A 25,063-nucleotide genomic window follows, 5' to 3' on the forward strand; every position below is an offset into this window, starting at 1 on the left:
TTGTCCGAAAGTGCTTTTAGCAGATCATGGAGTCATGTGTTCACAAAGTGATGGAAACTCTTAAGCAAATACCACATTTCCAAATTCATTTGGGCTTTGAAAACAAGATGGTAGTGGCTACTATTCCCTTAAATGCTAGAATGTCTCCAAATGTGAGAGAAGATTAAACAGAAATATTTATAAAAGGGTATATTGAAGAAAAAAAGATATTCAGTATAATTTGTCTATACTGTTAATTACATGTATATCTCAATTACACCTCATCTTTCTTGATAAATCTTTTTTTTTTTTTCAGTGACCAATAATGTTATTTTGGATCGATAACATTTTTTATTTTTTCTATTTTAATAGGTTTAGGGGGAACAGAACAGGTTGTGTTTGTTTACATGAATAAATTCTTTAGTGGTGATTTCTGAGATTTTGGTGTACCCATCACTCGAGCAGTATACACTGTACCGTTGTGTGTATTTTATCCCTGACCCCCCTCCCTCCCTTGTCACTGAGTCTCCAAAGTCCATTGTATCATTCCTTTGCAACTGCATCCTCAAAGCTCAGCTCCCACTTATGAGTGAAAAACTATATTTGGTTTCTCATTCCTGAGTTACTTCACTTTGAATAATGTTCTTCAATTCCACCCAGGTTGCTATCAATGCCACTACTCAGTTCCTTTTTATGGCTTAGTATTCCATAGTGCATGCATGTGTATGCATGTGCATGTGCATGAGTACCTTTTCCTTATCTATGATTGATTAATATAAACAATTGATGGGCATTTGGGCTGGCTCCATATTTTTGCAATTGTGAGTTGTGCTGCTATAAATATGCATGTTCAAGTATCTCTTTCATATAATGACTTCTTTTCCTCTGGGTAGATACTCAGTAGTGGGATTGCTAAATCAAATGGTAGATCTTCTTTTAGTTCTTTAAGGAATCTCCTCTCTGTCTTCCAAAGAGGTTGTACTAGTTTATATTCCCACCAAGAGTGTAAAAGTGTTCCCTGTTCACCATATCCACACCAACATCTTTTTTTTTGAATTTTTTTTTATTATGACCATTCTTGCAGGAATCAGGTGGTATACCACTGTGGTTTCAATTTGCATTTCCCTGATTATTAGTGATATTGAGCATTTTCTCATACATTTGTTGGCTATTTGTTTGTTTTCTTTTGAGAGTTGCCTACTTATGTCCTTAGCCCACTTTTGAATGGGATTGTTTGGATTTTTTTCTTGCTGATTTGTTTGAGTTCCTTGGCTGTATCCAATTCTGGATATTAGTCTTTGTCAGATGTATAGATTGCCAAGGTTTTCTCCCACTCTGTGGGTTGTCTCTTTAATCTGCCAATTATTTCCTTTGCTGTGCAGAAACTTTTTAGTTTAATTATGTCTTGTCTATTTATCATTGTTTTTGTTGCATTTGCTTTTTTGATTTTTTGGTCATGAAGTCACTGCCTAAGCCAATGTCTAAAATGGTTTTTCCAATGTTATCTTCTAGAATTTTTAAGATTTCAGGTATTTTATTTAAGTCTTTGATCCATCTTGAGTTGATTTTTGTATAAGGTGAGAGATGAGAATCCAGTTTCATTCTTCTACATGTGGCTTGCCAACTCTTCTGCACCATTTGTTGAATAGAGTGTCCTTTCCCCATTTTATGTTTTTGTTTGCTTTGCTGAAGATCAGTTGGCTGTAAGTATTTGGGTTTATTTCTGGGTTCACTATTCTGTTCCATTGGTCTACAAGATTGTTTTTATACCAGTATCATGCTGTTTGGGTGACTACAGCCTTATAGTACAGTTTGAAGTCAGGTAATGTAATGCCTCCAGATTTGTTCTTTTTGCTTAGTCTTGCTGTGGCTATGCAGGGTCTTTTTCGTTTCCACATGAATTTTAGATTTTTTTTTCTAGTTCTGTGAAGAATGATGGTGGTGTTTTGATAGGAATTACATTGAATTTGTAGATTGCTTTTGGCAGTATGGTCATTTTCACAATATTGATTCTACCCATCCATGAGCATGGGATGTGTTTCCACTTGTTTATGTCATCTATTTTTTTTTTTCAGCAGTGTTTTGTAGTTTTTCTTGTAGAGATATTTCACCTCTTTAGTTAAGTATATTCCTAAGTGTTTAATTTTTCTGCAGCTATTGTAAAAGGGATTGAGTTGATTTGATTCTCAGCTTGGTTACTGTTGGTATATAGCAGGGCTACTGATTTGTGTACATTACTTTTGTATTCTGAAACTTTGCTGAATTCATTTACCAGTTCTAGGAGCTTTTTGGATGAGTCTTTAAGATTTTTAGGCATACAATCATGTCATCAGCAAGCAGAAACAGCTTTACTTCCTCTTTACCAATTTGGAGGCCCTTTATTTCTTTCTCTTATCCATTTGCTCCGTCTGGAGCTTCCAGTACTGTGTTGAATAGAAGTCATGAAAGTGGGCAGCCTTGTCTTGTTTCAGTTCTCAGGGGAGAATGCTTTAAACTTTTCCCCATTCAGTATTATGTTGGCTGTGGGTTTGTCATAGATGGCTTTTATTACCTTCAGGTATGTCCCTTTTATGCCAACTTTGCTGAGGCCTTTAATCATAAAAGATGCTGGATTTTGTCAAATGCTTTTTCTGCATCTACTGACATGATCATGTGATTTTTGTTTTTAATTCTGTTTATGTGATGTATCACATTTATTGACTTGTGTGTGTTAAACCATTCATGCATCCCTGATATGAAACCCATTTGAACATGGTAGATTAACTGTTTGATATACCATTGGATTCAGGCCACTAGTACTTCGATGAGAAATTTTGTATCTATGTTCATCAGAAATATTGGTCTGTAGTTTTATTTTTTTGTTATGTCCTTTCCTGGTTTTGGTATTAGGGAGACACTGGCTTTATAGTTGACTTAAGGAAGATTCCTTCTTTCTCTATCATTTGGAATAGTGTCAATAGGATAGGTATCAATTCTTCCTTGAATGTCTGATAGAACTCAGCTGTGAATTTGTCTGGTCCTGAACTTTTTGGGGGAAGTAACCTTTTAATTATTTCAATTGCTCTGCTTCTTATTGGTCTGTTCAGACTTTCTGTTACCTCTCGGTTTAATCTAGGTTGTATCTTTACAGGAATTTATTCATCTCCTCTACGTTTTCTAGTTTATGCACAAAAAGGTATTCATAGTAGCCTTGAATGATCTTTTGTATTTCTATGGTATTGTTTGTAATTTTTCCCATTTCATTTCTAATTGAGTTTTTTGGATCTTCCCTCTTCTTTTCATAGTTAACATTGCCCATGATCTATCAATTTTATTTATTTTTTCAAAGAATCTGCTTTTTAAAATTTATCTTTTGTTTTTTTGTTCCAATTTCATTTAATTCTTCTCTGATCTTGGTTATTTCTTTTCTACTGGGTTTGGGTTTTGTTTGTTATTCTTTCTCAGGCTACTTGAGGTGTGACTTCAGATAGTCTATTTGTAATAGGTAATTTAATTTTCATTAAGCAGGTAATTTAATTTTCATGTATTTGCATGGTTTTAAAGGTTCCTTTTGGAGTTGATTTCAAATTTTATTCGAGTACTTGCTATAATTTCAATTTTCTTGAATTTATTGAGACTTGTTTTGTCAACTATCATATGGTCTACCTTGGACACTCTTCCATGTGCTCATGAATAGAATAGCATAGAATGTATATTCTTCAGCTCTTGGGTAGAATGTTCTATAAATATCCATTAAGTCAGTTTGTTGATGGCTATAGTTTAAGCCCATTGTTTCTGCCTTGACTTGACCTGTCTAGTGCTGTCAGTGGAGTATTGAAATCTCCTATTATTATTGTGTTGCTGTCAATCTCATTTCTTAGGTTTGGCAGTAATTGTTTTGTAAATTTGGGAGCTTCAGTATTAGGTACTTATATATTTAGGATTGTGTATTTTCCTGTTGGACTGGTCCTTTTATCATTATATAATGTTTCTCTTTGTCTTTTTTAACTTCTGTTGCTTTAAAGTTTGTTTTGTCTGACATAAGAACAGCTACTCTTGCTCACTTTTGTTTTCCATTTGCATGGAATATCATCTTCCACCCCTTTACCTTAAGTTTATGTGAGTCCTTATGTGTCAGGTGAGTCTCTTGAAGACAGCAGATGCTTGGTTGGTAAATTCCTATCTATTCTGCAATTCTTTATATTTTAAGTGGAGCATTTAGGCCCTTTGCATTCAACATTGGTATTGAGATGGGAAGTGCTATTCTATTCATTTGTTGCCTGTATACCTTGGGTTATTTTTTTTCCTTGTGTAGTTGGTTTATATGTCCTGTGAGATAGATGCTTTAAAAGCATTCTGCTTTCATGTGTTTCCAGGATTTGTTTCAAGATTTACAGCTCCTTTTAACAGTTCTTGTAGTGCTGGCTTGGTAACGATGAATTCTCTCAGCATTTGTTTGTATGAAAAGACTCTATATTTCCTTCATTTATGAAACTTAGTTTTGCTGGATGCAAGATTCTTGACTGGCAATTGTTATGTTTAAGGAGCCCAAAGAAAGAACACCAGTGTCTTCTAGCTTGTAGAGTTTCTGCTGAGAAATCTGCTATTAATCTGACAGGTTTTCTTTTATAGGTTACTGTTGCAGATCAGCCTCAGCACAACCCGTGGGTGTTCTAAGCCCCAGCAGTGATGAGGGAATTAAGGAAAAAAAAGACGCAGACACAGAAATAGAAATCATTAGCATGGGCCCAGGGGTTCTTCACAAGATGAGGACCATGAAGACCCTGAGCTCTAGGCTCCACATGTATTTAGTGCAACACACAGATTGTTTGATCATATCACTCAAGGTGGGGTGATCATAGGGTGAGTACACACAATGGAACAGTTTATGCCACATACATTTAGTAGGGGGTATGTGGCTATTCTAAAAAACTAAACTAGTACTATATAGTTAAACAAAGGATAAACACTGAGGTGCAGCTGCAGGAGTGTGGGAATGGGTAAAAGCCAGCAAGTTCTGATCACGCGACATACCTCAAAGGAGAGACTATCTCCTGAGCCCAGTCACCCATGGAACAGGTGGGAGACCAGAGAATGCCACCCTTATCTCAACCAGCCCAGAAGCCTCCTGCAAGACCCTTTATGAGCCTCTGAGCAGAGTCCCCTCCTCCAGGCCATGAGACTCTTACCAAGGGGTTCAAGTAGCAAGAGCTTGAGCAATGCTCCCTTCTTTGATGCCCAAACATTCTAGGGCTGTGATGAGCAATTTACAAGCTTTCTCACCAACCCAGGATTGTTTTACAAAGTACAAGCTGCACTTTTTGTTTAGCTAATATAATGCACCAACTTCTGTAAACTATAAATCTTAAACTAAGGCTAACTTATTAAACAGAAGCAGACTAATTCTTAAGTAGATATGGTGTAGGTCTGCTCTCTATTATTTTGGCCTACAAGTTACCTGATGCTTTTCCCTCACAGCTCTTAAGATTCCTTCCTTCATCCTGATGACTATGTGTGTAGGTGGTGATCTTTTTGTGAAGAATTTCTCAGGGATTCTTTAAGCTTCTCATATTTGGAGGTCGGTCTAGATCTCTAGCAAGGCCAGGGAAGCTTTCCTTGCTTATTCCCTCAAATGTGAGGTAAACTTTATATTTTTCTTCTTCCTCAGGAACACCAATCACTCTGAGGTTTGGTTATTTATCATAATCCCAAACTTACATGCTTTGTCCTTTTAGAGAATTCTTTTTTCTTTGTCTTTGTTGAATTGTGTTAATTTAATAGTCTTGTCTCTGAGCTCTGAAGTTCTTTCTTCTACTTATTTAATACAATTGCTGAGACTTTCCAATTCATTTTTCAGTTCTCTAAGTGTATCCTTCATTTCCAGAAGTTTTTATTGTTTTTCATTTATGCTCTCTATTTTACTACATATTTCTCCATTCATGTCCTGTATTAGGTTTTTCAATTTCTTAAAGTTGTTCTTCACCTTTCTCTGGTGCCTCCTTGATTGGTTTAGTAGTCAACCGGCTGAATTTGTTTCTGGAAATCCAGAGATTTCATCTTTGTTTAGATCCATGACTGGTGAGATAGTGGGATCTTTCGGGGATGTTAAAGAATCTTGTTTTGTCATATTACCAGAATTGTTTTTCTGGTTTCTTCTCATTTAGGTAGATTACATTGGAGGGAAGATCTAGGACTCATGGGCTGCTGTTCAGTCTTTTGTCCCATGGGAGGCTCCCTTGATGTGGTGCTCTCCCCTTTTCCCAAGGGATGGGGTTTCCTGAGAGCTGAACTGTAGTAATTGCTTTTTCTCTTCTGGATCTAGCCATCCAGTGGAGCTACCTGGCTCTGGGCTGGTACTGGGGAGTGTATTCAAAAAGTCCTGTGCTATGATCCATCTTCAGGTCTCAGTGTGGATACCAACACCCGCTCCAGCAGAGGTAACAGAAGAGTGAAGTGGATTCTGTGAGGGTCCTTGGGCGTATATTTGTTCAGTGTACTGTTTTGTGTTGGTTGGCCTCCAGCCAGGAGGTGGCACTTTCAAGAGCACATCAACTGTGGTATTATAGGGAGGATCAGGTGGTTGGCAGGATCATAGCAGTCCCAAGAGATTATGTCCTTTGGCTTCAGCTACAGTGGATAGAGAAAGATCATCAGCTAGGGGCAGGGTTAGGCTTGTCTGAGCTTAGACTCTCCTAAGGCAGGGCTTACTATGGCCGCTTTGAAGGATGGGGGTATAGATCCCAGACCAATGGAGTTATGTCCCCAGGGGGATTGTGGCTTCCTCTGCTGTGTCACACAGGTTACCAGGGGTGTGGGAGGAAGCTGGCAGCCACAGGCCTCACACAGCTCCCATGCAGCCCACAGTCTGAAGGACTAATCTCACTCCCACCGTGATCCCCCCAACATTAACAAGTTTATTTCCAGTCAGCCTGTGAGCAGAGCTCAGAAATTGCCCCAGGCTACAAGGCTCCCACCTGAGAAAGCAAGCAGATTTCACTGTTCCTCTGCTGTCCCACAGAGCCTGAAGCAAGCAGCAATCCATCTCCTTCAAAGGGTCTGTGAATTCTCTCCACTTTTGTGATATGTTCCTGGAGGAGTTCTTGGAGCAAATGTTCACAATGTGGGTCTGCACAAGCTGCTCTGTTCATCAGTGTAGCAGGTGCAAGTTAGTCCTGCCTCCTGTCCTCCATTTTGCCTCCTGATGGCCTATTTTTCTTGATAAATCTTAATAAAATATCTTTCTTTCAAGGTTCCTCACTCTCGAAGTAGAAGCCATTCCTTTAATTTAATCGACAAATATCTGAGTACTCACTCTGTGACAGGCATTGAGTTAAGAGCTGAGAATGCACAATAAAAAGACAGAGTAGAGTCTTCTTCTGAATTCCATGTCGAACTCTCTCCTGGCACTAACCACTTCCTGCTTCACAGGAGGGTTCTCTGTCTTGTCTACCTGACCACAGCCAATCCCACTGCTAATCTATAAACCTGTAAAGAGGAGGCACCGGATCTTCTGGATTATGGGACTGCTCATAGAACAGTGCCTATCCTAACATAAAGGAGCACAAGAATTCAACGATCATTCATTAAACATCTACTGTATACATGGAACTAGGTACAGTTGTTGATATAAATAAAATTTAAGAATATTCCTGACTAGAAATTTCCAGTAGAATTTAGGAGACTAATCTTTACAGTAAATATAGAGGACAATAAAAGGGAACATACTGCAAATACCTCGGAAGGGATATTAGCATGTCAGGAATGCAGAGACACAAAGCACACAGTGAGATGGAGTTAATATACCTCCATAAGATCAAACTTGTTTGGGCCTCAAAGTTTCGGTAGGATTTGGATGGCTGAGAGGGACAGAAAAGAAGAGAAAGAGCATGATGAGCAAGGACTTGAGTGAGGAATAGATTTCTTTTTGGGTAACCATGGAGATACAAGCTTCTAAAATACATAGGCTCTGTATTGAAGAATGGGGAGGAGTAGGTGAATGAGAATGTTAAAGCCACATTATGAAGCCTTGAATGCCAGACATAGATCTGGGGCTATCTTCTTACCTTCATACATTTCTGAACTAGAAGCAACTGCAATCATCGGACCTTCTTTTCTTCTCTATTGGGTGAATGTTTCTCAGTCTTGGTATGAGTCTCAGTGCCTACGTAGTTAAAGCTTACTGAAATGGTCCTTTGGCAATTCTAGAGAAATATGTCTTTTATGTTGACTTGTTCATGTTGGCAGACTATATCTGGTTAAATAGCTGCCTGTACTATACCTCCAAGTACGGATAAAAAAAAAATCAAACTCGTATTCTTGGAAAGCCATGCATATACTAGTTACATGGATCAAAGGGCAACAGAAATGATCCAGTGAGCATTTTTCTGAATTTCCCACAATTATTTAATATCTACCTCAAATACCTGTTCCTCTACCATGCCTCCCCTTAGGCCTTCATTTTAAATAGCACCTCTGTTTCTGCTCCCAAAGCACTAACTGACCCCTGTGATAGGGCACTTCCCAGCCAGGCTGATATGTAGACTTGGCTGCCTGTGTATCTTTTCCCCATAAACCATGAGCTTCCTTTAATGATAAATAATTGTAGCTACATTTAGAAGGGTGCTCCTATCTGCTGAACTTCACGATGAGAACTTTACATGGATTATTTTATTTATTCACTAAACAGTCCTTTAAAACTGTACTATTATTCCACTTCATCTAATGGATAAAAAACAGTGAAATAATAAGTGCAAGTACACAGCGCTAGTAAGGACTAGGGTCTGACAGGTCCCAAAAGCCACATCATCACTGCTGCCCCATACTGCATCTGGCACAGGTAGACGTCATGCCTTATTCATCACTACTACTGCACTGGACCCAGCTTAGTGCCTGATGTAGAGAGGGGCTCAGTCAATGCTGATTGATTTTAGGTGGAGCAAAAATGCCTGGCACGGTGAGCACCTTTGCTGTGATTGAGTTTCTGATTCTCTGTGAAGAGAAGGGGAGTACTGGATCAAACGCATTCCTCTGGCTCCTAGCTTTCATCTTTATTTGCCTTGCTCCTTTGCTCCTTCTTCTTCCTACCTGCACCATTTGGATTCAAAGCTGGAGCTTAGTGCAGGGAAAGGGAAAACAGAACCCTGAATGACCCCTGTTGCACTGAGAAAAGAGAAACAAAAAAGTTGACAGATAAGAACCAAAATGAGGAAAAGAGAAAGGGACTAAATTCCATCACTTTAACTTAATATTTAACCTAATGAAAGCATAACCTTATCTGAAATTTTAAAAGTCAAGGTTTTGAGTGCTGGTTCAGTGCCCATTTCTTTATGACTTGATGTCTGAGAATGATTTGATGGGTGTGGCTTGACGAACTACATCACGTGCTGGATGTTACTCAAGCAGAAAAATGAAAGATACCTGTGCAATAAACCTGCTTTATGCACTTGAGCAGGGAAGAAATCCACAAGGACCCATCTCCTGGTCTGCAGAGAAGACAGAAACAACATGAGCACAGCAGGAAAAGTAAGCAAAAAATATATTACTGTTGGAAATATATTCTCATCAATAGAACAAAGAAAGGAATACAGTATTTGATGAATAATTTAAAATTCATATCCAAATTAGAAATGCTACACTGAAATACAATGTGCAATTTATGCTGTATGTGTTGTATAGTGAACTACAGTGGAAATAAGCTACTCCTAAATACCTTCAAAAAGAATGTACAGAATATGCATCTATTAAGTCTTTATTTCCTACATTAAAGATATTTGCAGTAAAGTGATACTTTATCTCAAGCTAATAATGATTAATTTGTAAATCTAAAGTTAGAAAGACTTTCATCAAGTTGCCTTTATAATAAAAAAACCACTATTTAAATGCATTATTATTTATATTTTTTGTGAACACAAGTAAGTTAAGTCTGACAAAATTTTTATGAGAGGATTTGATTTAGAAGACTTTGAAACACCCTTTAACCTTAAAATAAAATTCCTTACAAAATGCTCATTGGTCTCACAGCATTAGAATCATCAAGCTTAAGGAAGACAACATCAACATTCAAATTCTGGTTTACAAGGGTCCAGTATGACACAAAATTCAGGCCATTTCCACAGTAATCCTATGGAACAGTATCTTCCCCACATAAAAGTCAATATGGTTTTACAGAAAATTAATAATACAATTTGAATCACTTATTAGCACTGGAAACACAGATATTTGGTTTTGCCATTTATAAATTTCTTAATAATTCAATGTGTTTACAGGTGCACAAAAATGCATGTGGTCATACAATATAATCAACTGACATTTCTTAATTGCTTAGTCACATAAATCTGTGCAACTATTTCCAGACCTTTTTTCATGTCAGGAGTGTATCGCACAGTAAAATATCTCACTATGATAACTCAGTTTAAAGGTTCTGTGGCTTCTCTATACACTCTGACAAAACAGGCTCATATCAATGAGCCTGGTTGAAAATCACCTGAGTGACCCATTGTTACTGTTATTCCACCTCACTTCATTTCATTCATTACAGCTTAATACATACATTCTGCATAGAAAATAATTAGGAAAAGAATTAAATTTACCAAACTCAACTAAAAAGAAATGAGTCCCTAGAGCAAAAGTATAAACCAATCAGATTAATGAAAATGATAACTAATGAAATAGATAATTATTCCTCCCCTCTTAGACACAGTATCAATAACTTAGTTTTTTGACAGCATTTCATTTATGTTTACCTATCCTGCATTTCGCTTTCCTCAAATGCTAGATGGTGACAATACTAACATCTATTTCATAAGGTAGTTGTAAGAATTCAATAAATTAAGTCTGTAAAGAATTTAAAAATAATATCTGGTACATAGAAATAAGCCAATATATATTAGTCACTATTATTATGTTGCTATTTAACTTTTTTGTTTTTGGAGACAGAGTCTCACTCTGTTGCCCAGGCTAGAGCGCAGTGGCGCTATCTCGGCTGACTGCAACCTCTGTCTCCCAGGTTTAAGCAATTCTCCTGCCTCAGCCTCTTGAGTAGCTGGGACTGCAGGCACATGCCACCATGCCTGACTAATTTTTGTATTTTTTCTCACTTTTTACTGCCACAAAGAAGTGAAACATAAGACTATATTGATTGTTATTCTCTGGACAGCCAGCTTTGAGACTTCAGAAAAAGTTATTCAATCACTGAGTCAACTGATCCTCAATTATTTCAGCTGTAGAATAAAGCCAATAATGCAGTATTACTGCCCTGGTACCATCCTTCCAAGGTTTAAAAATAATGCATGTTGTTTATAGCAGCACAATTTGCAATTACAAAATTACAGAACCAACCTAAATGCCCATCAACAAATGAGTAAAGAAAATATGGTATGTATACACCATGAAATTACTACTTAGCCATTAAACAGAATAAAATAAAATAAAATAATGGCCTTTGCAGCAACTTGAATGGAGCTACACATCATCATTCTAAGTGAAGTAACTTAGAATAATGTTCTATTATTCTAAGAGACCGAGGCAGGAGAATCGCTTAAACCTGTGAGGCAGAGGTTGCATGAGCCAAGATAGTGCCACTGCACTCCAGCCTGGGCAACAGAGAAAGACTCTGTCTCCAAAAATAAGAGGTAAATAGCAACAATAATAATAGTGGCTAATATGTATTGACTTATTTCTATGTCCCAGATACTATTTTAAGTTCTTTATAGTATTAATTTGCTGAATTTTCATAACTACCTTATGAAATAGATGTTTGAATATCATATGTTCGCATTTATGAGAGGGAGCTAAGCTATGAGATTGCAAAGGCATAAGAATAATATAATGAACTTTAGGAACTCAAGGGGAAAGGCTGAGAGGGGAGGTGAGAGATAAAAGACTATATATTGGGGGCAGTGTACTGTGCTTGAGTGAAGGGTACACCAAAATCTCAGAAATCACCGCTAAAGAACCTGTACAGTTAACCAAAAATCACCTGCACCCAAAAACTGTTGAAATTAAAAATAAATAAGTAAATTTTAAATATAAATATAATGCATATAACTCACCAAGCAAAGGCCACAAGGTGATGCCTGTCACATCATAGGCATCTGGTAATCAGGAACTCCTACTATTAGTACCTTATTTTCAAGTATTCTGATATTTATTTTGGCATTGATCATGTTGAACATCCTGCGAAGTTAAATAATTAGACAAACACATAACAAAAATGAATTTTCAGAAGAATAAATTTCAAATGAATATTTTGTCATTCTTGCAATTTTGTTGACTCTTGCAATTTTGTACATGCTTTAACACAATGAAGACAGATTTTACACTACACTGCCAAGCACTAGAAATATGTGTTCAACATTTATTGTTAAGAACATCTATGGATAAGATCTGCTAGCCAGAAATGCAAACACATAATGTCTCCAATTTTGAAATATGTATGTGTGGTTGTGAGTGTGTATACACTCACACACACACACACACCCCACCAACAACAACAACTCCAACCTCCATAATTTTTGGCTGAAATCAAAGCTGGAGAGTCTCTACATGTAAATCAGATAACAGAACATGCTGCCAAAGGTAAGTAGTAAATGGGTGTTGGAAACAGAAACACAGAGAAGTGGTGGAGAGAGAACATTAAAAGAGGAGAATAGGCAAATAGAAAGACAGAGATGTCATTTAAGGCAGGAAGGTAAATATATTCTTATAGAGATGGATCCTATTGGCCTAATCAGAAAATTGAGCAAGAAAGCAGTGTGTTTTAGGTGAACACACAGTGACTGTCAGCAATGTGAAGGTGACTTAGAACTTCATGTACCAGCCAATAGAAGGTAAACAAACGTTTTCAGCACAGCATTAGAAAATGTCAGGATTAAACACCTTTGGAGGAAAAACACACAAGGATAGTTTTAATGAGTATATTCCATTTTATCTCAGTGTGTTATTATAGTTAACTCTGTTTATCTTTTTGTATGTTATTGCTTTCTTTAAGGTATTTTTATTCCCTTTATAAACCAAAGGTGATCACTTCTGTGGAGCACTTATTAGGTACGAGACATAGGACTAGATGTTGCAAGTACAAAGATGAAATGACACAATTTCTGGCTTCAAGAGTAGGAAAACAGTGGTACCATCTCTCTGTTTGATTTTCTAGGTAATCAAATGCAAAGCAGCTGTGCTATGGGAGTTAAACAAGCCTTTTTCCATTGAAGAGGTGGAGGTGGCACCTCCTAAGGCCCATGAAGTTCGAATTAAGGTGAAATACAACTTTCCATTTGTATTTAAGTTTTTTAAAAACTCAGAAAAATTAAAAATGGAAACAACCAACAATCCCCTGAGTCATTTTTATATGATCATTCAGAGAACAGAATACAGTTCTTTCAAAGAAATGTATAAATATAAATTATTAATTTTTTTAAATGATCAAAGAGTACATATGGTATAATTCCAGTAAAAAAGAAAAAAAAATTTCAAAAGGATATATATCAAGACTTCAAAATCAATTAGCATTAGATATTTTTATGTGTTGATTTGCAATTTCTACTTCTATTTTTTTAAGCACACCTTCTTGTATATTATTTAAGAATTAACTATTTCAGGATTAGTTATTTCACAAATTATTCTAAATTTATTAATTCAAGAAAGGAAAGCAGAGGAAGGTTTCAGTCTGAATAACCTTGAGGATAAACTGCATGTTTCATATTTGAGAATAGTAGGGATTATTAGCAAAACCCTTGTAAGTATTTTGGAAGCACAATTTCAGGAAATTGGGATTTTTAAGTTCATTTAAGACTCATAATCTTTTCTGAATCTAAACATCTCTTTACTCTGTAGATTGCGGCTGTAGGAATCTGTCGCTCAGATGACCACGTGGTTAGTGGCACCCTGGTGACTCCCGTTCCTGCGATTTTAGGCCATGAGGCAGCCGGCATTGTGGAGAGTGTTGGAGAAGGGGTGACTACAGTCAAACCAGGTACAGGACTCACACACTGAGAACACGCCTTGGTTCACCATTCCAGGATTTCCCAGCCTGGGTGAGGAAACCAAGGCAATGAGAGATGAAAGGGCTTGCACAAGGTCACAGGGCAGCCGGGACTTCATGGGTTTCCTCCTTCCCTCTCTGCCTACCTGACTCAGGCATGTGTGCATTCAGGCACATATGTATTCTACCCTTCAACAGCTATGTACTGAGGATCTACTAGATGCCAGGCAACAGTTTAGAGCCTGGAGATACATGAGGATCAAAAGAGACACGGTTCCTACCAGTGTGAATCCCTAATCTAGTAACTTCCGTGTTAGTGTTGCTGAACACCGTCTCCTGTCAGGGCCAGACAACAAGAAACGGGAGGAGGGAAAAGACATAAGTATAGACACTGCTCTGTGCTGAGTTCAGGAAATGGAGGTGACATGGCTATGGCTGAATAAACATGACCTTTTCTTAGGTGATTTATGCAGCCCCTTCACCAGTTTCCTCTTCTGACATGGTGTCTCTTCCCAAGCATGGACTCATTGAAACAGACTAGGTGAAAGGAAATGAAAGAAACATAGCAGGAGCCATCCACCATCAACAATGCCTGCCTTATTACCTTCAGCCATGCTTCAATGCGACTGGTTATGAATTACTAATTATATAGAGAGAATAAATAGGACATTTCCATACCATCATTTTCACATAAATTTTACCTATAAAATGTTATGGGCCAACCATTTTTCTTGGTCTTGTGGAATAGGTAGCATAGGTGATCAAAAATAAAAATTACGTTTATTTCTAAGAAATCACTTTGGCCTAGGTTGGACTTGCCACCTTATCAAATACTTGTTTGAACTCTGAACAGAAAAATAAAATTAACTGTCCAATTTGAGTTTCAGCTCTTACTAATTTCTTTAGTTAGAAATAAATTAGTAACAAAATTACACACTTACTTTTCACCCATGCTCCCTCCACTACAACAGAAAAGTAGATAATTCACAAACTATCATCACCTAAAAACATTTCAAAGTCAGTTCTTATCTGAAAAGTGCCTAACTTATTGTGGAGGGTTGGAATTTCCAGAGGAATTTCTGGAGTTGTTCTTTGTCCCATTTTTGTTACTGTTCCTCGAAAAAGAACTAAGATCATCTTAAAAGCATTCATTTCATAATAAAGACAAACCTAGTCACTTTGAAAAACAAAGAATGAGTTCAAACTTCTCATTTTTACTCTAAATCAAACTATAACAAAAAATAGGTCATACCAACATCTAGTGGGACTATTATATTCTACTTTCAACTAAAATTTATATTTATACTTACAGTAAGATTTAAATAGTTAAAGATTAAATTAAATGTTTGTAAAGCCTCCAGGAGAAATCAGTACACTGCATAAAAGTTAACTGTTAATGCTGTGGAAGTAATTTTCTTGATTCGTGTTGTTTCCCACATTTGCATTTCCTCTTTAGGAATCTTCAGGCACTTATAGCCTCAAACTGAAAACAAGACTGTGGCAGGCAATGACAAATGACATAGTTGTGATTCGACGTATTTCTTGGTGGCTTTTAAAGACATGCTTCTCATCTATACATGTCAGCTTTAAGTTTTTGCTCTGTTAATTCCTGGATAGATATTGTAAAAGAATTTCTTTTATTCCTCTCCAGGTGATAAAGTCATACCACTCTTTACTCCTCAGTGTGGAAAATGCAGAATTTGTAAAAACCCGGAAAGCAACTTCTGCCTCAAAAATGAGTAGGTTTCTGATGCTCTCTTTGCATAGACTTTGAGTTTGCTCATTAGTTATTTTGTGTCTCATGACTTTGTATGTCTGTGTATTGCACTGCCCAGTCTGACCAATCCTCAGGGGACCCTTCAAGATGGCACCAGCAGGCTCACCTGCAGAGGGAAGCCCATCCACCACTTCCTCGGCGTTAGCACCTTCTCCCAGTACACGGTGGTGGATGAGATTGCAGTGGCCAAAATTGATGCAGCCTCGCCCCTGGAGAAAGTCTGCCTCATTGGCTGTGGATTTTCAACTGGTTATGGGTCTGCAGTCAAAGTTGCCAAGGTAGGAATGACAATGGGTGATAAAACCAGTTACACGCAGACTGTCGGGAACCAAAAGAGAAGCAATTCTCACAAGAATCAAAGATTATTTTTGTTGATTTGGATTGTCAATTAAGAGTGGAAAAATGGCCCAAAAAGGATTGAGAGCACATGCTAGAAATTTCACCTGTTCATCACAGATAAAAAGTTGTTGAGAGTTAAGAAAATGTAAAGATGTCATTTTCGATAATTATTATCCTGTATTTGCTTTTTATGAAAGCATGAAATGTTAGGCCTGAGGACTCATTTAGTAATTCATTCAACAGTTGGAGATCACCTACACATGCCTCAAGCATCTTAGGTTCTGCTAGGTTCTGAGACAGCAAAAGCAAATGAAATGAAGCATTTGCACTTGAGGAGCATCTAGTCTGTGGATTCCCTACTCCCAGAATTAGGATCAACAGTAGAGTCCAAAGCTCTACCCGACGCACCTCCAAACCAAGGCTCACCCACCCTGTGGATTCTTGCAAGGAGAGTAATGAAGTTCTGTGATGCATAATTCACTTATTATGGAATTTCACTACTAAACTAACTCTCCTGCCATGAACACGTAAAACACACATACTTCAGAAGTGGTCAATTTTAAGCAGAAATTCTTTAAAGACTCCTCATCTCAAAAGACTAAAAATCTAGTAGTATCTTTGTTTTATGAACTGAGGTCCAGAGATATAAAGATAATTGTCCAAAACCTCACTGCTGGTTAAATGAAAGCTGAGACTAGAACATCATCTTTCTCAAATCTCCTGCTGAGTCTTAAATCACAATACGTATTATTAGCACTTTTAAATCACAGTCACAAACTTGTATTTTTCTAAGTAAGGTATAACGTAGTGTTGTCCCTCATAATATTGAATAACACTTGATGGGTGAATGCATGAGTGAATATACACCCTTAAGGGAATATAAGAATGAGATTATTTGGTACAGGAAAGCATTTTACCTACAATGAAGGCTGCCTATGGGAGACCAGGTTGAATAAATAACCCCTAGTCAATGTAAACAATTTAGAACATATCTTTTCCAAATTTCTGTGACTTTTGCACCTAATCCCTTGTTCAAATACGTCATCTGTTTTAGCAGGTGGTCTAATTGAGCCTATCTAAGAACTGAAGCTGAGAATACTCATAACAATAGATTTTATTCATTATTAAAATATAGAAAAACATTTCATTGCTCTTGTTCACTAGTGTATTTCTTAAAGCAGGGATATATTATTCACTGAACTACTTCATTAACTACTGAATGTTAATGAACCAACAAGTTATTTATAGAGGGTTTAATGGAATATTTTTCTGTCTTCTGGAGTACGTTTTCCACTTATTTCATTTTTGAAATATTGCCTTTGTGTATGTATGAGATACTGAAGCCGGCTATCAAGGGATTTCAGCAATCAAGAGTCCCTTCAAGATAGTAATCACTGCCATCTGGATCTCAAAGATCATCCAGTCACTTGGTTCCCAGCCTGACCTTCCCATTAGAGTCACCTGGAGACTGCGTTCCACCTGCAGAGATTCTGATTTAATAGGCCTGGGTTCAGGCCTGGATAGTGGGATTTTTTTTTTAAAGCTCCCCAGGTAAATCTGATATGCAGCAGTTTAAGAACCACTGACAAGTTCAACCCCTTAAATGTAAACATGAATCAACTCAAGCCAAAAGAGGTTGTGATAACAGTTTGGACAGGAGAGTCTGGGTAGCTCTTGATAAACACTGGGAATGGCACTTTAAAGCATAAGCAATTTCTAACAATCATCACTTAATTCATTTTTTGCATTTTCTGAAAACACAGGTCACCCCAGGCTCTACCTGTGCTGTGTTTGGCCTGGGAGGGGTCGGCCTATCTGTTGTTATGGGCTGCAAAGCAGCCGGAGCGGCCAGGATCATCGCGGTGGACATCAACAAGGACAAATTTGCAAAGGCCAAAGAGTTGGGTGCCACTGAATGCATCAACCCTCAAGACTACAAGAAACCCATCCAGGAGGTGCTAAAGGAAATGACTGATGGAGGTGTGGATTTTTCGTTTGAAGTCATCGGTCGGCTTGACACTGTGGTATGTACCATGACGTGCCCTGAGATTTCTGCTTCTGCAACCTAGAGGATGCTTTTAGGCAACAGAATATACATATTATATAAAAAATATCTTAATGAGGAATGAAAATTTCCTATCATCTGTTTGTTACCTGGCTCATTTAATTTATTATTACGAGAAATCTTTCATTCAATCAGGTACATAAACCTGTCTCAAGTCATATTTCCTCTAGAGAAAAGAAAAAGGGCTTGTTTTTCTTAACTGAGCCATTACATATTTACTTTATTAATTTTTAGTTAACACTTCAACCTCAAGTAAATATAAATGATGAAAATTGTGCTCTCAAATTGGCAAGTTTTATTTTTCACCCACAATTTTAACAAAACCAGTTTAACAATTTTGTGTATGTTCTTAATGAATTCCAGACATTTTTACACATTATTCTTTGGCCAGAAGAAATGAACAACTTAGGCCATCTATTATTTTATTAACATTATTTAAAATGCTATAAAGAAAGTGACTGCTTTAATACATCACTATCTTTTACCACAGAGACAGGACAGTGCCTGGCACATAGCTGGCACCCAATATTAGTTGAACTGAATTTTTAAAGTCAACTGATTTTTACCACTCCCAAAACTTAAGGGCTACATATCTCATAGCATAGTTTATAGATTACATGAGACAATACATATAACATACTTAGCACAGTGCCACCTGTCATATGGAAAACTCTCAATAAATGTCAGCTGCCTTTTTTTTTTGAGTCTGGGTCTCACTCTGTGATCCAGGCTGAAGTTCAATGACATGATTATAGCTCACTGTAGGTTTTACCTCCTGGGCTCAAGTAATTCTCCTACCTCAGCCAAAAATGCAGGGATTAGAGGAATGAGCAACCACACCCAGCCCTAGTTGGCATTCTTAGTATCAAATATTATTTCCAATCTTGCAGTGCTTACATCATCTTGGGCTTATAAATGATGTTACTTTAAAATAATTACAAATATCAATTGCAATGGGAAATACATCTCTAGCTATATTTCAACTACCCAGAATTCTCTAGAATCCTGCTGGAAAAGTCTCCAGAGACCAACGAGTTCCCATTGCTGAGGTTTTCTAGAAGGTCCAGCAGTGTGAGTAACAGGGAGAAGCATCCTGAGATCGAAGCTCTCAGCAGCCTTGACCTGGGACAAATGCCACAGACGAATTCAGTGTCAAGAGAATCCAACTTTTTCCAGAGCTATAGCTTTTCTCCTTATGCTCTTTTTCTATGTTTTTCTCCATTTTCTCATGTGGAACTGGAGTGTTCCTTATCTCAAGACACAAAATATCTGACAGCTGCATGTTCTGAGCTGGCATTCCAAAGGTCAGAATCCAAAATCAAAAAACTAATCATTATATAATTATATATCTTGGGGGGATTCTAAACCATGTTCTTGCTACAGAACATGTTAAAAACCCCAACTAGACTGTCTTTTGAGGTTCCCGAATAATCAGTACAAAACCAATATACATTTGGGGAGATAAAAACAATGTTTAAAACATGGCCATTTTAGAAATGGACAGTAGAATAGAAGTCCATTTAAAATGGGAGGCCATCAAGTGGACAAGAGGCCAATTTTGGTGATTTAATCATTCCTCTTGTTTACCATTAAAATATCTGCTTGAATGCACAGCGTTCAAAATACTTAATACATCAATGAAAAATAACCCATTCACAGATTGCCTAAGAATGATGTGATGGTGAAACTGTATGCTTATACAAGGAACTAGCTTTTATATATGTTTGTAATTATGTTTTCTTCTTTATTTCTTTATTAGGCAGAATTAAATGCACACCAATTTATTCATCCATTCCTTCATTCAAAAACCATTTTCTGGGCATTTCCTAAATCCACAGCACTATCCCTTGAAAGAAAGTGGGAGGAATGAAGGAGCAAAAGATATGATCTCTTTCCTCTACACAGTCACAATCTAGCTAAGCCTATTACATGATATTGTGCATTATAAGTAGGAACTATGCCACTCCATGTAAAGGGTACTAAATATTCACTTTATTCCAGATGGCTTCCCTGTTATGTTGTCATGAGGGATGTGGCACAAGCGTCGTTGTAGGGGTACCTCCCATTTCCGAAAACCTCTCAATGAACCCTATGCTGCTACTGACTGGACGCACTTGGAAAGGAGCTGTTTTTGGAGGTATGTAGTTCGGCTTCAGAGACAAATTCTCATTAACCTCAGAATTTCTTCCCTTTTACAAGTGACAAGGCAAAGTTTTTAAAAGCAACATGATCAAAAATAGGTTAAAATTCCTATTCTATTTATGGGCTCCAAATCTACTAGATGTAAAACTAATGCAGACAGAAGGTCCCAACATAGACTTTTCTGATATCGCCATTAACCAGAACATTTCATCCCCATCTGTTTTTGAAGTTGTGACTGTGTAAGGCATGGAAATTTCTAAGGAGGACATAGCAATCTATAACAACAATTCATATCTACACTCAAATTAGGACAACTGATAAATTTACTCCTTAACTTTGGGCATAAGCATCTGTACTATAATTTCTCATCTGTACTAAAGAAAGATAATAAGTAAGAACATTTGTTATCTACAAATTTTTTTTAGGTCAAAGCACTGTAAAAGCATATGGAAATGATCTCTTATTAACCTCAGCAACAGCAGTCTGGAATACACTTTTTCTAAACTTTCATTTATGTGGAAATTCTTCTCTTCAATTCTCCTACTTATCCCTGGTTGAATCTACCAATAAATAATATTATCTTCTTTTCAGGCTTTAAGAGTAAAGAAGATGTCCCCAGACTTGTGGCTGATTTTATGGCTAAGAAGTTTCCACTGGATGCATTAATAACCAAAATTTTACCTTTTGAAAAAATAAATGAAGGATTTGACCTGCTTCGCTCTGGAAAAAGGTAGATTTAAAGTTGATTTTTTTGTTTTGCTTAGTTTTTTACAGTAGGGGGTTGTCTGGCAGAGAACGAAAAGGTAGAAATATGAGAAAAAATTAGAGTGCCTTGGTTTCTCCATTACCAGTTCAGTCTTTGCATGGAGCACATGTAGGATTATACTGTGAGAAGCTAAAAACAGTTGCTTTGCATTTCCTATTTTGCTGAAGCCAAATTATGTTGATTACAGCCAATCTGAATGACCAGAGCCACTCAGCCTTCTTTAAAAGAGAACACTCACCTTTGAGCAAATAAATAAATAGATAAATAAAACTCTATTTAAACTACCATAATTATAACATGGAGTCACTGAAGGTTCTGTGTGTCACCCAAATAATGCTGACATTTAATGTCTATGAATTTAAATTATTTTCAGGACATCCTCAACATTTTCATTATGGGAGTAGGTGGAACTACACTGAGATTGTTTTCTAAGTAGATATTACTAGTTTTTTCTTTTTCTTTATAGTTTACAAAAAAAAAAATTTTACCAATAAAAGTTATTGTAAAAGAGAAGGGTACTAAACCCTATTTTAAGTGTTTGTCTTACATTTTCACTAAAGCTTAGAAAAATAAGCCAATTCTATTTCCTACCTCTTTTTAACACTTACAATCACCCAATACAATGAATTTTGTCACCTGCATTTATATGAGGCACAACTGAAAACAGGCAGTTATATCTAAACTTGGCCTTCTAGCTCCAGAGTCTGTGCTTTTTCTGCTATCCCACACTTATTTTCATGAGGCTTTCAAGTTTAAGTAGCACTCATAAAACTGTTATACTAGATGCTTTATCAACAAATATTCTTGAGGAGGGAAAGAAAATAGCACCCACAGAGCACCAGCTGTTCTACTAAGTGTCTTGCCTGCATTATCTCATGTGATTCCCAGACAATGTTCAGTGTCAGTTTCAATCTCCCTATCTTGGAGAGGAGAAAACAGACTAGGAGAAGACATGACTTGGTCAAAATCATCAGGTGACAGGAAGGGGAGCTAGAATTCAAAGGTAGATCTTGTTAGCAAATCTATCCACTTTCCATTAAACCATACTGCCCCTCAAGAGCGCATGTGTATATAAACATACACATATACGGAAAACAACAGTCATCAAAGGTTAGTTATCATTGTCATCGTTATTATCAATGACATCATCATCATGATCATCATAATAGAATTGAAAAGATAACGGCAAATACAGAGATGACTGAAACCAGAGGACAATGTTGAGCAGCAAAAGAAGTCATTAAGCATGCCTAAATTCACTTTATGAGAATGTCATATAGTAATATGCATATTAAATAAAATAATTTCTATCAATAACCAAAGATTAAAAATTTGAATGATCAATATTGGTAAAGGTAAGGTGACATGGGCACTTTTACATGCTTTCAATAGTAATTGATGCATCCTTTTGGGAAAGCAATTTGGCAATTTGTATTAGAAATCTTAAAAAAAAAAATCTAGATTCTTTGTCCCAATGAGTCCATTTCTAGAAACCTATTCTGTAGAAATAATCAACTATTCAAACATACATATAGGTTTAAGTTTGTTTACTTGTTATCTGTAATGTAAAAAATTAAAAACATTCTAAAACTCCAACATTGAGAACATGATTTAATAAATTCCAACCAACAATTCTCCAAATTACGTGCATATATATTTTTCATACACACACACACACACACACACACACACACACACACACACGTGATTTTTAAAGAGTCACAAAGACCATCTTTTTCTAAAAATATTTATCATTAGAAGTTGGTTTATAGAAATGGCATTAATTCTAGTGTAAAAGAAGCAAGTGGATCACCTGAGGTCAGGAGTTCAAGACAAGCCTAGCCAACATGGTGAAACCCTGTCTCTACTAAAAATGCAAAAAGTAGCCAGGCATGGTAGTGCATGCCTATAATCTCTGCTACTCAAGAGTCTGAGGTGGGAGAATCCCTTGAACCCAGGAGGCGAAGGTTGCAGTGAGCAGAGATCGTGCCTGTGCACTCCCACCTGGGTGGCAAAGTGAGACTCCATCTCAAACAAACAAAATGAAGTATTTTAGAATTAATACAAATCAACTTTATTCTCTACTTCTTTGAATCCTTAAACATCTCTATATCAAAGGTCTATTAAATCTCGAGCTCTATACTAATGACCAGAGCAAGTTACAAATTCTGCTGTCAGTTTTTATAATCTCTAAAATGGAAATAATATGAAAACCTACCTTCTAGTGCCATGGTTTAGGTTGACGTTTCAGTAATAAAATGCACAAAGAATGTGACAAATAGGAAGAACTTATTACAAGTTGCTATTCCATTGTTTTTGTTTCATTTTTTTGAGACAGGGTTTCACTATTGTTGCCCAGGCTGGAGTGCAATGGCACGATCTCCGCTCACTGCAACCTCCGCTTCCCCAGTTCAAGTGATTCTCCTGCCTCAGCCTCCCAAGTAGCTGGGACTACAGGCATGAGCCACCACACCTGGCTAATTTTGTATTGTTAGTAGGGGCGGGGTTTCTCCATGTTAGTCAGGCGTGTCTCAAATTCCCAAACTCAGGTGATCCATCCGCCTCAGCTTCCCAAAGTGCTGGGATTACAGGCATGAGCCACCATGCCTGGAGTCCATTGTTGTTTTATATTTCTTATTATGCCAGGAACATGGGCACACAAAAATGATTGTTTGAAGATGCTAATAAAGAATTGAAGTCTAAATGACAGGCATACTCAGAATGTTATGAATGAGCTTAAGACTGGAGAAAACACAAGAGAGAACCAAAAAACATGAACTGCCCTTTTATTTAACTCCACCCAAATGCATAGGGATGGAAATGGAGATATGTCTACATTCTCAGCTACTGAGAATGTAGACATATCTTCACCAAGTCACCTCAGATGCTCCCTGTACTCTCACATGGATGCATGCTAACATGATGTCTCTTCTTTCCTATTGCAGTATCCGTACTGTCCTGACATTCTGAGATAACACAGATGCCTTCCCTTGTAGCAGACTTCAGCCTCCTCTACCCTACACAATCTGGAGCAACAGATGGGCAATATCATTAATTCTGTTCTTCAGAGCTGTTATCAATAGGATAACATGTGGGAGATTTCTAAACAAATAGAAATTGATGTGAAATTATTTTTCAAGCAAATGTTTAAAATCCAAATGAGAACCAAATAAATCATTGAAAATCAGCTGGGCAATTTAAGCCAATAAACCTTTTTTCTTAACCATTCTACTTGTGTCATTTTTCCCATTGAGGAAAGATATATTTCCTGTGAGGAAAAATATTTCCTGTGACTTCTTGCATTTTTTGTTATCTTCATAATCTTCAGTCACTGAATCCCAGTGGAGGGAACCCTTCACTTGCCCTGAACTTGCCCGTGCTGGGCTATTGTGCTTGAAGTCTCCTACCCTGTATCTCAGTTTTCATTGTCAGCATTTTCCTTTTGTTAATAAAATGTACCAAAGCCCTAAAATAAAATCTACAGTATAATGAAGAATAGACTCAAATTTACAAGTGAAGAAGGTCCAGAAGTTCTAAATCCAGAAAATTTCTTAGGAACTCAAATAATATGTTGCACATTTTCATACAGTGAAAGAAAGTGTTTTTATTGTTTTCATACTACTTTTTACAGTGAAATTATAACTGAATTTTCAAAACAAAAGCAGTTTTTGTGTTCCACATGACAAACTTAGGTTCAGATACTAAATATGAAAACTGAACTCTTCCTGGAATTGTGTTCAAAAAAGTCTGTAATTTTTGCTCATGAAAGTGCTTCATTGGCTAGACAATCTTAGCTTATGATTCCAGTTGACTGAAAATGAGATATAAAGTAATTTAAAGTAATATGGTGGCTTTAAGAGTGTGGATGCGATGGCAAATGCTGTGAGCACAGAATGTAAAATTGGTAACTAAGATGGCTAAAACACACAAAGCACTATGTTTTTCAAATGGACAGATATAAACATGTATACAAGGATACATTTTTGCAAAATTGTTTTCAATCTAGAACTTTTCTATAAATTACCATGTCTTACATCA

General features: G+C 36.9%; 1 protein-coding gene and 1 long non-coding RNA gene across 2 annotated transcripts; one reads left to right on the plus strand and one right to left on the minus strand.

The window, feature by feature from the left end:
• Positions 1–4,686: 4,686 nt before the first annotated feature.
• On the minus strand, positions 4,687–9,440 carry LOC118152241 (uncharacterized). The gene is made up of 2 exons (XR_013533429.1): positions 6,933–9,440; positions 4,687–6,585 (listed from the first exon to the last, which is right to left on the minus strand). It is a non-coding gene; the product is annotated as an uncharacterized LOC118152241 (long non-coding RNA).
• Positions 9,396–24,251, plus strand: ADH1A (alcohol dehydrogenase 1A (class I), alpha polypeptide). The gene is made up of 9 exons (XM_003732464.6): positions 9,396–9,480; positions 13,109–13,210; positions 13,789–13,927; positions 15,588–15,675; positions 15,772–15,991; positions 17,816–18,076; positions 20,119–20,254; positions 20,851–20,989; positions 23,971–24,251. Exons 1-9 carry the CDS (start codon positions 9,463–9,465, stop codon positions 23,993–23,995), a joined length of 1,128 nt encoding a protein of 375 aa, XP_003732512.3. The 5' UTR covers positions 9,396–9,462; the 3' UTR covers positions 23,996–24,251.
• Positions 24,252–25,063: the final 812 nt, after the last annotated feature.

This window comes from Callithrix jacchus, chromosome 3 (genome assembly GCF_049354715.1).
Source record: "Callithrix jacchus isolate 240 chromosome 3, calJac240_pri, whole genome shotgun sequence".
In the NCBI taxonomy this organism is placed as follows: domain Eukaryota; kingdom Metazoa; phylum Chordata; class Mammalia; order Primates; family Cebidae; genus Callithrix; species Callithrix jacchus.

Coding starts and splice junctions, on each gene's coding strand:
- ADH1A (XM_003732464.6), top strand. Junction 15,992..17,815: donor CTGCAGTCAAAGTTGCCAAG/GTAGGAATGACA, acceptor CTGAAAACACAG/GTCACCCCAGGCTCTACCTG. Junction 20,990..23,970: donor CTGCTTCGCTCTGGAAAAAG/GTAGATTTAAAG, acceptor TTCCTATTGCAG/TATCCGTACTGTCCTGACAT.